At 41.5% G+C, this 12,617-nt stretch overlaps 1 protein-coding gene across 19 annotated transcripts in view; it reads left to right on the forward strand.

The window, feature by feature from the left end:
• Positions 1-12,617, forward strand: part of tanc2b (tetratricopeptide repeat, ankyrin repeat and coiled-coil containing 2b) — a 133,843-nt gene that overhangs the window by 81,784 nt on the left and 39,442 nt on the right. For 12 of the 19 annotated variants that reach the window (XM_067487131.1, XM_067487124.1, XM_067487133.1 and 9 more), the window contains 2 exons: positions 4,689-4,805; positions 10,511-10,659. In XM_067487131.1, coding sequence (XP_067343232.1) covers positions 4,689-4,805; positions 10,511-10,659 — 266 coding nt within the window. Of the gene's footprint in view, positions 1-4,688; positions 4,806-5,441; positions 5,533-10,012; positions 10,186-10,510; positions 10,660-12,617 lie in introns of those variants that run through there. The other 7 variants (XM_067487130.1, XM_067487144.1, XM_067487138.1 and 4 more) reach the window with 3 other exon arrangements.

Genomic DNA, 12,617 nt, shown 5'->3' on the forward strand with positions numbered 1-12,617 from the left:
GGCCCTCTTGTTTCCCTGTGCTGCCCTGTTGCCATAGTGACCAGGGCAGCATGCTCAGTTTCTGTAAACCTCTGTTTTAGTTGCAAACGGTTGGGCAATGTATATATTGTTCTTTATGTGCGTGTTTTAATGCGTTCTTGTGTTGGTGCCCGTCTCTTTGTCTGAGTGTATTGCTGTAGCATTTAACCGTAACCGTGTAGTGGTGCAGACAATACTTAATTGTTATCAACATGTCTCAGTTTACTTTCTTATCACTTGCCTATTTTGCAGCTAAATGAGAAATTGTGCATTGCATATGGGAGTTTCCAATTCATATTCAGACCATGTCACTTACTTACTGAAAGCCCAGGTTGCGTCTGAGGGGGCCGCCTTGTTGAAAAGAAGCTCTTCTTTCATATGCACAACACCCTGTGAATTTGATTCACAATATTGACTTGCTTTCTTTTTATGTTGATCATTTCTCCAAAGGCAGTGTCTCTGTGTATACTGACAATGTTGGGAAATAAATAGCTTTTTATAATCTCACATTGTCTTTTAGGTCATTTATTGTAACCGATCTCTCTGCACCCCCCTTTCCCTTTGTCCCTCTAATCTCACATGTACACTGTGCAAACATGCCACATGCATATTCATAGTCAGACCATGTAACAAATATCTATTTCATGGCCACATGCATCTACACACACAGACTAGATATATTTATTCATAAGCTCATTAGAGGAGTGGATTTGCCTGCTACCATCCATCACACTGTCACCCATCCTCAGCCTGGCAAACACTGACAACAGAACTGCAGGAGAAAAGTCCCTGGGATTTAGTCTCCTGGAGCCAGTGCTATAGAGGGGATTTACCCCAATAGACAGAGTCTAACTTTGCCGATTTATAGAGGTGAGATCAGGGAGACGAAAAACAAAAGAAATGGTAATCTCTCATTCACAACAGTTCATCCAAAAATTGATATTCTGAAGGGGAACGACCACCGTTACATGAGAGCTCAGTCCATCACTCTCTCCTTGTGGCTTGTTACAAGCTAGTGCAAGCTGTTGCAAGCTTGTCAGTGCAGGTGCAAGAGCAGCTTATCAAAACAGGGCAGGATTCTGGTTTGCAGGAGAAAAAGAGAAATTTTTGCTTGATTGTGGCAAAGAACGTCCAGCCTGCAAACTGCTGAACTGAATTGCTCCCGTCTTTGGTGACCTAACACGAACTTTTGAAGAGTTACACAAGTAAAGCAACAAAAGAAAAACTTGGAAAAGGCTCTTCTAGTGAAGTCAAAGGTCAAAGGTAATTTCCATTGACAGCCCCTAACTAGTATTTGCCAGGTTTTCCTAACTCTTTAATTCCTTATGATGCAAAATAGGAAACAGAAGTTCTGCTCAAGCGTAGACAGACTTAGTGGATTGAAAAAGATCTTATTTTGGCCAATATTTTGAAACAAAAAGAAGGAAAATGTCAGGGATGTACTAAAATAAACTAAACTAATACGGATATGTATTAATATGAAAATATGTACGCCTTCCTTTATTATTATTACATTGACTGAATCATCATATGGATTTATAGATTTTCCCATGCAATTTTGATAATTCTCAAGAAAAAAAATCCAACATTTCTCTGTCTTAACTCATAGAACACTGGAAAACTTAAATAAATAGTCATTTTAAAAAATGTCTGCAAGTCTGTTTGTCAGGGAGAAAATATCAAGCATGCCTTCGTCAGAGTTGCTGTCATGGCAGTTGATGTGGATAACTCCAGTCCCGTCCTCCTCCTGGCTGTCAGTTGTAGTTTCTCACTTTGGCATCTGTGCTGGCTCATTTCCTAGATGTGGTCAATTAGCTGAGTCCACTCCAGACTCCATACCAGCACAGTATTAACACAGTGTGTGTGGCATCTACTTTACACGCAGCTCTAAAGGAGTATGTTATTTTCTTTTGCCAAGTAGATTTTGTTTTTGTTTGACTGTGTGTGTGTATAAGCAGAATATTGCAAAACTTGGCGACTAGATCCTTACTATTACATATTTACATTTACATTTAATCATTTGGCAGAGGCTTTTTAGCCTAATCAACGTACTGGTGAGGTACAAAGTAAGCAAACTTGCCAAGTCACAGAAACTCGGTGCAGACATTCATGCTGACCACAAGGTACATTTTCTAAACATATTTCATCTTGCATAGTGCAAAAATGAAATTACTTAGGGTTCGGTGTCTTAACATATAGAGGAGGAGGTAGGGATCAAACCAACGGCCCAAACTCCCGGTTGGTGGACGACTGTGCTACCTCCTGAGCCACTCCTGCCCCAGTGTCATTATGAGCACGTCAACACGCTGACATTAGTTTTCAGCTAATAGCTGTGCCTAGTCACAGCCTTACAGAGTTACTAACATTACTGTAGACTCGGTCAAATGAAGAGTATAATGGTAGCACTTTACTGCTTGGTAATAGTGGGGTGATATCTACCATAACATAGAGGGTATATATCACACATACAGTGCGATATAGAGATGAGGAGAAGGTAATAGGTAGTGTTTTTGACCTGTACTGCAGCCATGTCCTATAATGGCTTTACTTCTGTCCTGTTCGTCTTTATTGCTACAGATGTTACCATGCAACAAAGTAGAAACCTGTAGATTTGCTTTTTACTGACAGAACCCACATGGATGTTTTTTGGTAATTACTTTAGCTCTTGGTGTCTAGATTCGACCCATGTGGTTTTGGGCCTCCTGTGCATTCATCGCATAGACAGTATAGAGATTTTAAATATTATGAAATCTATTCTTAAAAATGTTAAGACTGCACTGAAAAGAGCAAAAGCAAAACAAACTTCTAGCAACTACTGCATTGATTATGAAAAGGAATCCCAAGAACAATCAGCAACACTTGCAGATGTTGTTCAGATTGCGCAGCCTTAGGTGTTACGTGAGCTCTAGATCAGGGGGTTTTCAAGACCCACTGCCCTGCTTGTTTTCCAACCTACTAAGTGCTGATTACCTGGGTCAGGTGTGTTCAATCAATCAGAAGCTGGAACATACCATGTCAAATGATGGTCTAAATTGGTATCTTCCATCTTCTGATTGACTGAACACACCTGACCCAGGTAATCAGCAGTGGGTAAGTTGGAAGGCAAGCAGGGCAGTGGTGCTTAAGAACCTCTAGTCTAGATGATTTTTTTTTAAATGCTATATGTATGTTTTATTATGTGTTTTGGATTGACCAAAAGGGTTTTCTGCTGTGTTATGGTATGATCTGTCATATTTCTGTCACTTTTCACACACATTGATGAGCCACAATGTTTGAACCACCTGGTGTTAATAAACATTAATTTTTTTCCCGGGCTTGTTCACTACACCTTTAACACTTATAGGAGCTTTTAATGTTGTGGCCAATGGGACTGATGGGCTTCTGTATATAGACAGTGGGATAACTTTCCACCTTTTATTTAAATTTTTTAAACATACAAACAAATGCACTTGCACGCCCATGTGCATTATAGAGCCATTAGCTTTAACAAGACCCCAAACAAAAGTAGTAAGGATCCTGTTCTTGTTTTGCAGCCGTTGTTGTTTGAGCATGTGTCTCAGCACTTCTCTGCTCACCCTAATCGGGTTCAGCACAATGTCGCTGCACCAGACAGCTTTGGACATGTGCACTCACCCATAATAAGTTGCAGAATAAAGCATAATGTATTTCATCAGATTAATCCTGCCCATTCCACCCCCTCTACACACACAAAGTAGTGATTTAATTGAATAAACGATTCTTACACATAATTTAGTTGGTGTTAGTGGAATTATTTTGTGCACTTGAGCCGGTGTCATAGTCCACCACAACAGCCAACTGAACATCAGTATAGATGAGAAAGGTCGTGCCTGGATAGAACGGTGGCTTTATTGGGATACTCACTGTAAACAAGATTTGCCTTTCTGTATTATCAAAAGGTGGATGGAGTGGAGGAAGTGTTATCCTGCCAACTAAACAATTACTTTGATTGGCCAGGAAAGGTTTGTTTGGCATCTCTTTTTGTCTGTACAAGTCTGCAATGTGACTGGATGCATTTATGAAGCTATAAGCGAGACCCCCCTCGCCCAAACGAAAAACTTTCAGCACTCAATCTCACTCTTCCTGCATTTTATGTCATAGTTTGACGTCTCAGATTTGGTGCTGGAGTCTGGTGTGAGGACATGCCCGAAATGGATCTCATTTCCATTCTTGGTGCGATTGTGACACTGGGTGAACAGACACAACACATTTTTTATTTATTTTTTGTGCTCAGTTTTTCATTTAATGAATGCAACGTGTTCGCTGCTTGGTGGAGATTGTAAGTTAAGTGTAGGTCCATGTAGAGGCACTGTTGTTTTATTTCTTACGTTTCGTACGTGGGTTGAGGATCTGGCGGCGTATTGTATTTTCAAACCCAGTTCTGGTTGCCTATGCTGCTTGTTTGCTCATGCTTTAGTATTATTTGACCCAAAGCAAATACAAAGCTGCCTAAAAAAGCTTTCAGGATGTTCTCATTTTTTCAGTGTTGTGCTTCAAGTTCATAAGCTCTTTGTCTTCCTCCCTTCCTCTATCATGTCCCTGTCACTCCTCTCTTTCTTGTCGTTCTCCATCTCCCTGATCTGTGTGTGTCTTTCTCTCTGTGTGTATGTGTTGTCTCCTTCTCTATATGTGTGTATGCTTTCTGCTCCCAGCCCCTCTGCGGAAAGCAAAGTTTGTGGAGAGCCCTCGCATTCCACAATCAGTGCTTGGCTCCCCTACACACACCTCCACTTCTGCCAAGAATCCAGACCTGGACACATACAGCCCTGGTAAGTTTTTGGCCAGCTCATCGTTCATTTCGTTGTTTCTTTATGCATGTTGGTTCTTGTCTATGGATGCAGCAGAGAGAGAGTAATGAGAAATGAGAAGAATTCTTCTGGTTAGGCAGTTATACGCTGGTTGTTTTTAAGACCAAAACAATAGTAAAGTTAATGAAATGGCTTTGCTGGTGCCTACGGTGTCCGTCCCCATTGCCTCCTCCCTCCCTCTCTCTCTCTCTCTAATCCTCTCTTGCTGCTTTCTTACTGCTCTGCTTCTTGGACGCAGATCTTGTTTAGGTGCTGCCACTCCTTTCTGTTAACTTTGCAGTCAGCGGTTGCTCTTTAATCCTGTGGACAGTCCAGATTTCCCTCTCAACCCTCCCCCCATCTCTCCTTGTCAAAAACCCTCTCTCCCCTGCTTGTCTTTCCCCTCCTCACACAGGGAGGACAGTAAAGCTGGTCACTTGAGGATAAAGATTTGGTTCTAGTGTATTTGCGCTCTCCTCATCCTGCTGCCACAGACATGTAATGCTAGTGTCCTGATCTGTCTTGTTGACTTGCCCCATGGTGCCTGTGGGGACTTCTGCGACCCTCCACAACTGGATGGTAGAAATAGTAATGAAGGGTCTGAGGGCTTAACTGGTGTAACTTAGGAGGAACATGGTCGACCGACTGCGGCCGTCCTTCTCCGTCTTTCAGCCTCTTCTGCTGAGTCTCTGCTCCATGGGAGCTCTGAGTAGGTGATGTATACTAGAATATAGGTATTTTAAACTATGTTATTTCTCTAGTCTAAATAGTATGTACTGTTTTTCTGTAGAGATTCATAACCAATGAAGTTCTTGAGCCCATCTTTATTTTGCATCAGTCTTGTGAAAAAGTCTCTGGAATAATCTATTAGTTGTGATGAGCTGCTAAGAGCTCCTGCAGATGTGGCATTTCAGGGTTGAAATAGTAATCTCCGTCATCACTCAGGCAGGAAAAAAGTTGATTACAAAGAGGAATTCTCCATCTGTGCAATAACAACCTGAGCTGTAGAGGAACTAGGAAGACTGGTATGAGTTTTCTGTTGTGAGGAGGACTCGTGTGTCCCAGGTGGACAGATGGACATCTTAGCTCTTAACGAGCGCTCCCTTGCATGAGTAGCACCAGGGCTGTGACTTAAACACCTGATCTTATGCCAGTCCACACTCTGCTGACACTGTCTACCACCTGGAGGAAGTAAGGTATTCAATGACTTCATGTTTTTTATGGCCTACAAAGAAATTTGTGGTGACATAAATATGGTTTGTGAATGTTTTGTGAGTTAACTTGTAAAATTGACCACTGATATCTCCAAGTGAAAGCTTTTCCAGGCATATACAAGCTCTTAAAGAGTGGGCGCTACCAGTGAAGTCATGGTATATGTACGTTTTTTTCATAATGATGTATAGTTAACTTTGAGTTCGCTTCAACTGAATTCACATTTGCTGTCAGAAAGACTGCACAAAGTTTTTTTTTTTTTTTAATGAACCACTGTTAGTTTTTTATTTTTAAAAGACATCAAAAGATATTTAGGGACATATCACCTGCTGATGTCTGTGTCTGGTTGACTACAGCTTTCAGGTGAATGATAACGAAATGTAAGGCCAAATGTAGACAGACTGGCACTGTAGCTGATGAGCCATGGGTAGATAGGTTGCTGTGAGCCGTTGTATTTAAGAGTGATGTTCACAACTGACCTAAGAGACGTTTACACATATGTTTACATGCTGTTTAAAGTGTGGAAACAGGTTCTCATACATGGTATTTCAGTGACATAATGCAAAGACAGGGGGCGCCCTAATTACACCATAAAACCAAAATGTAAATTACTACTTGTATCCACTGTATATTATGGCAGCAAACATGCAGTTTTACATCAGCTGCACTTGGGGACAACACAGCAATAAAACATTGAAATATGCGACATAAATAAAAAAGATAAAAGCCAGAGTGACAGCTTTTTACAATAAATGATTGAATACCCCTCATATGTTAAATTGCGCCATATAGCACAATATTTAAAAAGAAAACTATTAGCTAAAGATAAAATTGTGTAATGAAGCGCCTCTGGATTTCTCTACTAATTAGCTTCTGTGTCTACAACCCAGATGAAAAGCCCTTTAAGGATACAAATATTTCTGGCAAATCCGGCCAATAAAGTACCTCAATGCATCAGTGTTCCAAGCATATGAAATCCAAACTTGCCAAGGAAAACAGTCCTGCTCACTGATCTGCAACAATGCCCACAATGGTAAAACATACCCAGAAATGATGTGAAAGTTTCTACAGCTTTATAGTAAAATGTCTGACAATGGTGCCGCAGTGTATACGTGTATATTATATCACCAACTCCTAACCTGAGCTTTGTATTCTGACTCCTAGTGATCTTTTACAATTGCAATATTGTGTTGCTGCTTAGATAAAATCGCAACTGTGCATGTGAGGAATGTGAAATTAACTCTTCGATCTCCTGATGAACTTTCCGCTCCCTGGTTTCCTGATGATGTCTTTGACTAAGCCTTCATAACCGTGCGGTTCATTGTTAATTTTGTTTTCCTTTGAAGCGAGGCTCTAAAATAGGTGCGAAAATATCTTGTTTCGATTCCTCTTGCTATCAGCAGCTACTTTTTTCTCCAAGTCATTTTCAGCTTCAATATGTACTGTACCGTGACTCACCACTACTTGAAGCATTCTGCATTTTGAGCCTTATATTTGTATCCTCATATTTCTAAAAATAAATGTGGGCTACTTCCTGGATTCTGGTTATTGTTTTCTGTCTGTGAACTATGTGGAAGTTGAAATTCCCACCACATGACGTGTTGTCTCACCTGTGGCCCAGGTCTATTAATACCAACTCCTGTCCTGTCCAGTGCACACATGCTCCCTTCTCTCTGTGTGTGAGGGCAGATCTGTGGACGACCAGAGAGAAACCAATGCGCTTGCACAGAAACACATTCCTAGCTGTGCGCAAAGATAGTTGCTATGGCAACCATCTGTCTCCTTCGCAGCTCAGGAATCCAATGGAGAGCAGTGTGTGTGCATTTATGCACACATTATGTGTGTTGGGGATAATGTGTTTTGTGTTTTTAAATATGAAAAAAGAGAATTTATCATTAAGGATCTCATGGTGTCACTGTGATGAGAAATGCCAAGTGTCTCTTAAAGCGACCGTTATGTTTTCAATGGCTTCACTTATTTGTCGAGCATTTGATTGTCGTAATCTGTATTTAAAGTGAAAAGCGGAGCTATAAACGGCAACCTCAATACATACAAAACACTCTTACAATATGGTGATTGGGAAAGTAGTTACCAGATGTAGAAAAAGTTTAAATTTTATTTTACAGCTGCGTGATCACAGTGTGGGTGCCAAAAAACTGGGCCATATATTTGTCTTATTATTATTATTATTATTATTATTATTATTATATTTTTTTTTTTTTGTAAGTGCCAGAGTTTAAGGATGTACAAAGGGATTGCCTGTGTTCAACTCAAGGGAGTTACCGTGGGCTCCAGCACCCAGATTAGAGATTTTGCTTCCACATCAAAAGAGCAGACCTACTGCTCACTCCTGCCCTGGGTGGTTCAACAGCTCACTGTGACAGAGAAGCAGTAGTAAGACACACACGAACACTTACACAGAGAGAGAGAGAGAGACGGAAATGGACAGAGCCCCTGTTTGAGCATCGTCACACCCGCAAACCCCCTCGCTCCCCAGGAGAAATGTACTAATCAGTGCTAATGTATGCACTGCTTGCTACTACCGGTGCTGCCAGTAAACTCTCGGAAGCCTCCGTGGCTTCATCCAGGCACACAGATGTGTAGAAAAAAAAAAAAAAATATATATATATATATATATATATATATATGTGTGTGTGTGTGTGTGTATATGTATGTTCACATCAGCCAGAGATGGTGAAGCTCCTTTTGCCTGCTTTGTCTCCTGTTGATCTCTCTGCAGTGATATTAGGACATTCTAGCTACTTACATCTTCTCCATTGTTTTACTTTTCCTTAGAAATTCTGTGACTTTGCAGACCCTTGTAAATGTTTCCTGCTCCATATACAACTACATTGCTGAGTAGCCATATCCACCTCATCAAGGTTTGCATGCAATTAGCTGTTTTGGCCCTAATCAGTGCTGTGATTACTTCATTATTGGATGCTGCTGTGTGTGTTTTTATTGAGCCACGGCAACATGTGATCCCCATTTGCTTCAAAGCTTTTTTTTTCCCCCCACCCCTCCCATAGTTACTCAGAGACACTTGGAGTCAACCTAATGAGGATCCGGACAGTACCCTGCCTGCCTGTCCATGACCAAACGGAGAGGAGTTTTAGATTGCTTGTCTGCCTGTAGTTCTTTGAACAGACGAGTGAGAGGCCACAGGCTTTAGACACGTTGTCTGTCTTCAGAGAGGTGGGGTGGCGCCTGGTACAGTTTAATGGTCGTCAGTCAGGACTTAGTGTGAGCTACCTGCCATTCTGGTCCATCCTGCTTGGCAGGAAAAAAGGTGAGAGGAGAGGGGAAGAGGGAGGAAACGGGCCCTGCTGCTAGCTGTCTCACTGCTGTTTATTTAAACACCGGCCATCTCGTGCTGTTGGCTTCAATGTCATTTATGTCTAGGCCAATTCAGAGGGTTATACATCCAATTACATCTGTTTGTATGTAGCCACCAGTTACTTTTCGTGCAACCAGGAGGGTGAGTAATTAGCAAACAGTTCAGCTCTGAGAGTGACGCTCCAGTGAATAATATGAAATTGAATTGAAATTGATATAGTTGGTACCTCTAGGGCACCATACCTAGGTGTTATTGAAAAACATGACACCACCGATGAGGGTTTGTTGTGGGTGGAGAGTAACCAGGCATCTCTGTGACAAGATGAGGTCACTAAGGGATTTTTGTTTGGGATCCGGGTGCAAAGTTGGCAACTGGAATCCCTTAGCTTCGTGTGTGTGTGTGTGTGTGTGTGTGTGTGAGTGAGATCATCTGATCATCATGCACTCTTGTGTTTTCTTTTCTTCTTTAAGAGTGTCTGTAAACAGGATACAGAGGTGGATACACACCCACTTTGTCTTTTTAAGTCACCCACCATTTCTCTCTCTCTCTTTCTCTCTCTCACTCCTCACACAAGCGCACAGGTAAAGGGCGTATCTCATTACGTCACACAAGCCGCAGCATTGATGAGTGTTGCGGAAGGAGCTGTCGTCAGTTTGCGAGTCATTGTTGGAGGGGCTTTTTGTAAACAGTTTGACAGGATTCTTTTGGTTAGAAGGCATTTTAGAGTTGATTTAAGAAGAAACCTCAAAAAAACAGTCCAGCTGTAGAGGAATGTGTCTGTAATGCGCAGCTCTGAGCTACGGGAATACTTAGGTAGGGTGTTTCATTTTTTCCTCCTGAGCACAGGTGATGTGTATCCTGTTTCTGGCTCTGTTTTTGCTGCTGTGGTTTATGTAGATTTACTGTGTGTTTAGTGTTTCCAGGAATGGAGGCCATGAAACTGAACGGTGTTTTTTTTTTTTTTTTTTTTTTCGTGTGTGTGTGTGTGTGTGTGTGTGAGAGAGAGAGAGAGAGAGAGAGAAAATGACAAAATAAGCTGCTGTTCTGTTCTACCCACCACGGACACACATTCTTTCTTTTTCTCCTCACTCTCCTCCAACCCCCACCTCTTCCTCCTCCCGTCTCTCTACCTCTGCAGGGGAGTCAAGCCAGGAGCTGGGCCCCCCTCCATCGGTGGATGAGGCAGCCAACACATTGATGACGCGCTTGGGTTTCCTTCTGGGAGACAAAGTGAGTGAGAGGCCAGCCGGTGCCCAGTACAGCATGGAGGAACCCGAGGCAAGACAGGTAATGGTCTCACTAATGAAACTGGCTGCTTTTATGGTTTTTGCGTTATTTTTGTTTTTTTTGACAAATTCTGCTTTTGGAGACAAATTCATTTTGTCTGGATTTCCTCAAAGTCACAGCTTTTTATTTTTCATCTTGAAGCTTCTTGTTTTTGAAGACTATAACCTACCATGTTTTTTTTTGTTTTTTTTTTTTGTTATAGTGCATTAAACTTCCACCTCCATCAGGCTCCAGATGAACATGAAGTCCTTTGAATATAACTTGAAGCAAACATTGTTTTGGGTTGTGAAAGATTTACAATAAAGGGAGCAGGAGCCAAAAAAATAGCTTTAGTTAAACTTTTTATCATCGTTCATGCAATTAATTTACTTCATTCTAATTTAATTGTATGCTGTATGTTATTTTGACACCTTTCTGCTGTGGGAGATTATACTTGGGAACTTGAACAAACACGCAATCATCGAATTTAATCTATTTTGACATTTATCTCTGTGTTCACACTCAGTTTTGACGGATCTTTGGAAGTCAGGATAGCCAGATCAAAGGACTCGTCTGTAAATTGCCTTCAGACACTACAGCGCTTTGGATTGAGAACTTATCAGCTCCTCTCCATCAAAGATCACATGAAATCCAATTGTTTAAGTAGATTTATAGATTAAAAAACACAATAAATTTTTTTTCCCCGTGTACTATAAACTTTGCTTATTGAACACAGGTTTCTTAAGTTGGCATGCAGCGCGTTAGGCTTAACGTTTCTCTCCTGCACCGTAACGTTTCTATTTGTGAATTTGGCAGTTGTGCAACAATCAGCTCTTGGCACAACAGGCCTGCTCTAAGCTCTGCAGCAGATGCCCTGGTTTCTCTACCTAAACCTGATTTGACAAGTATAGTTTGTTTTTTTTTCCCCCCAAACAGTTGCAGGACGAAGTACAGAGAAAGTGAAGTAGGGATTGGGAGAACGGGCAAACCTGTTGCTGAGGCATTTCAAGCGGGCCTATGTATGGTTTTGCACTAAAGCAGTGTGGATAAGCGATTAGACTGATGGACTGCCTGTGCTTGATGTGAGCGCTGCTGTAGCAGTGGGGGTGTATAAATTGAGAGAGGTTTATTCAAGCGGCTCTTTTTAGAGACGTGACTCATACTAGCACCCCGCTGCATCGTGCACACAGTACAAACTTATTATTTTAGATATCTGCCCCAAATGCTGTTCTTCGCAATGCAATTTTGTTTGATTCATTAACCACCAAAAATGACAAGGATTGCCTCGAGACACCATCTATTAGCAGATAAGAGAGTGGGCTTTTGTTGTGATTTTCTAATTTGCTTGGGATTTACTAGCGTTCAGTGGACAGCACAAATTACAGTAATATAGTAGATTTACACATCAGCTAATATTGCTAATTCGCTAGTGATGCTGAAAGTCCCTCACTGTTTGTTAACATAATTGAGTTATTAACCAGTTTTATCCTGTAGTTATTACTAATGAAGCCAGACTGATATTAACCTGCTCTTGAAAAGGAACCGGTGACCAGTGACGGAATTGTTTTCACAACAATTAAACACCTATCTACCATCTTCCATTTGACATGGTTAGATTTCTACAAAGGTTCACATCTTTGCTGCATGACCTCACCAGCTGATGGAACAAGGTGACCTTAACTCGCAGAGAGTGTAGTTAATTGCCTTTCACACTCACATGCTCTCACTCCCCGAATAGACGCGGTGCTACAAGTTCAATCCAATCCCCGTGTGGCGTTTAAGCAGATAGAGATGCTGTGTCACCTTTGGCGTGTAAAGGCTTGATGGATTATCTGTGTGTGTGTGTGTGTGTTTGCATCATGTGTCAGGCTCACGTAAACATGCCTCATCCATGAAGAGGGCAGAGGGCAGCAGTGACTGAAAGGGAGCTATTCTTTCGCTTACTTGGTTTTAGAAGCCATGTGCTGCAGGAACAGGTT

Source organism: Channa argus, chromosome 20, assembly GCF_033026475.1.
Source record: "Channa argus isolate prfri chromosome 20, Channa argus male v1.0, whole genome shotgun sequence".
Taxonomy (NCBI): Eukaryota; Metazoa; Chordata; class Actinopteri; order Anabantiformes; family Channidae; genus Channa; species Channa argus.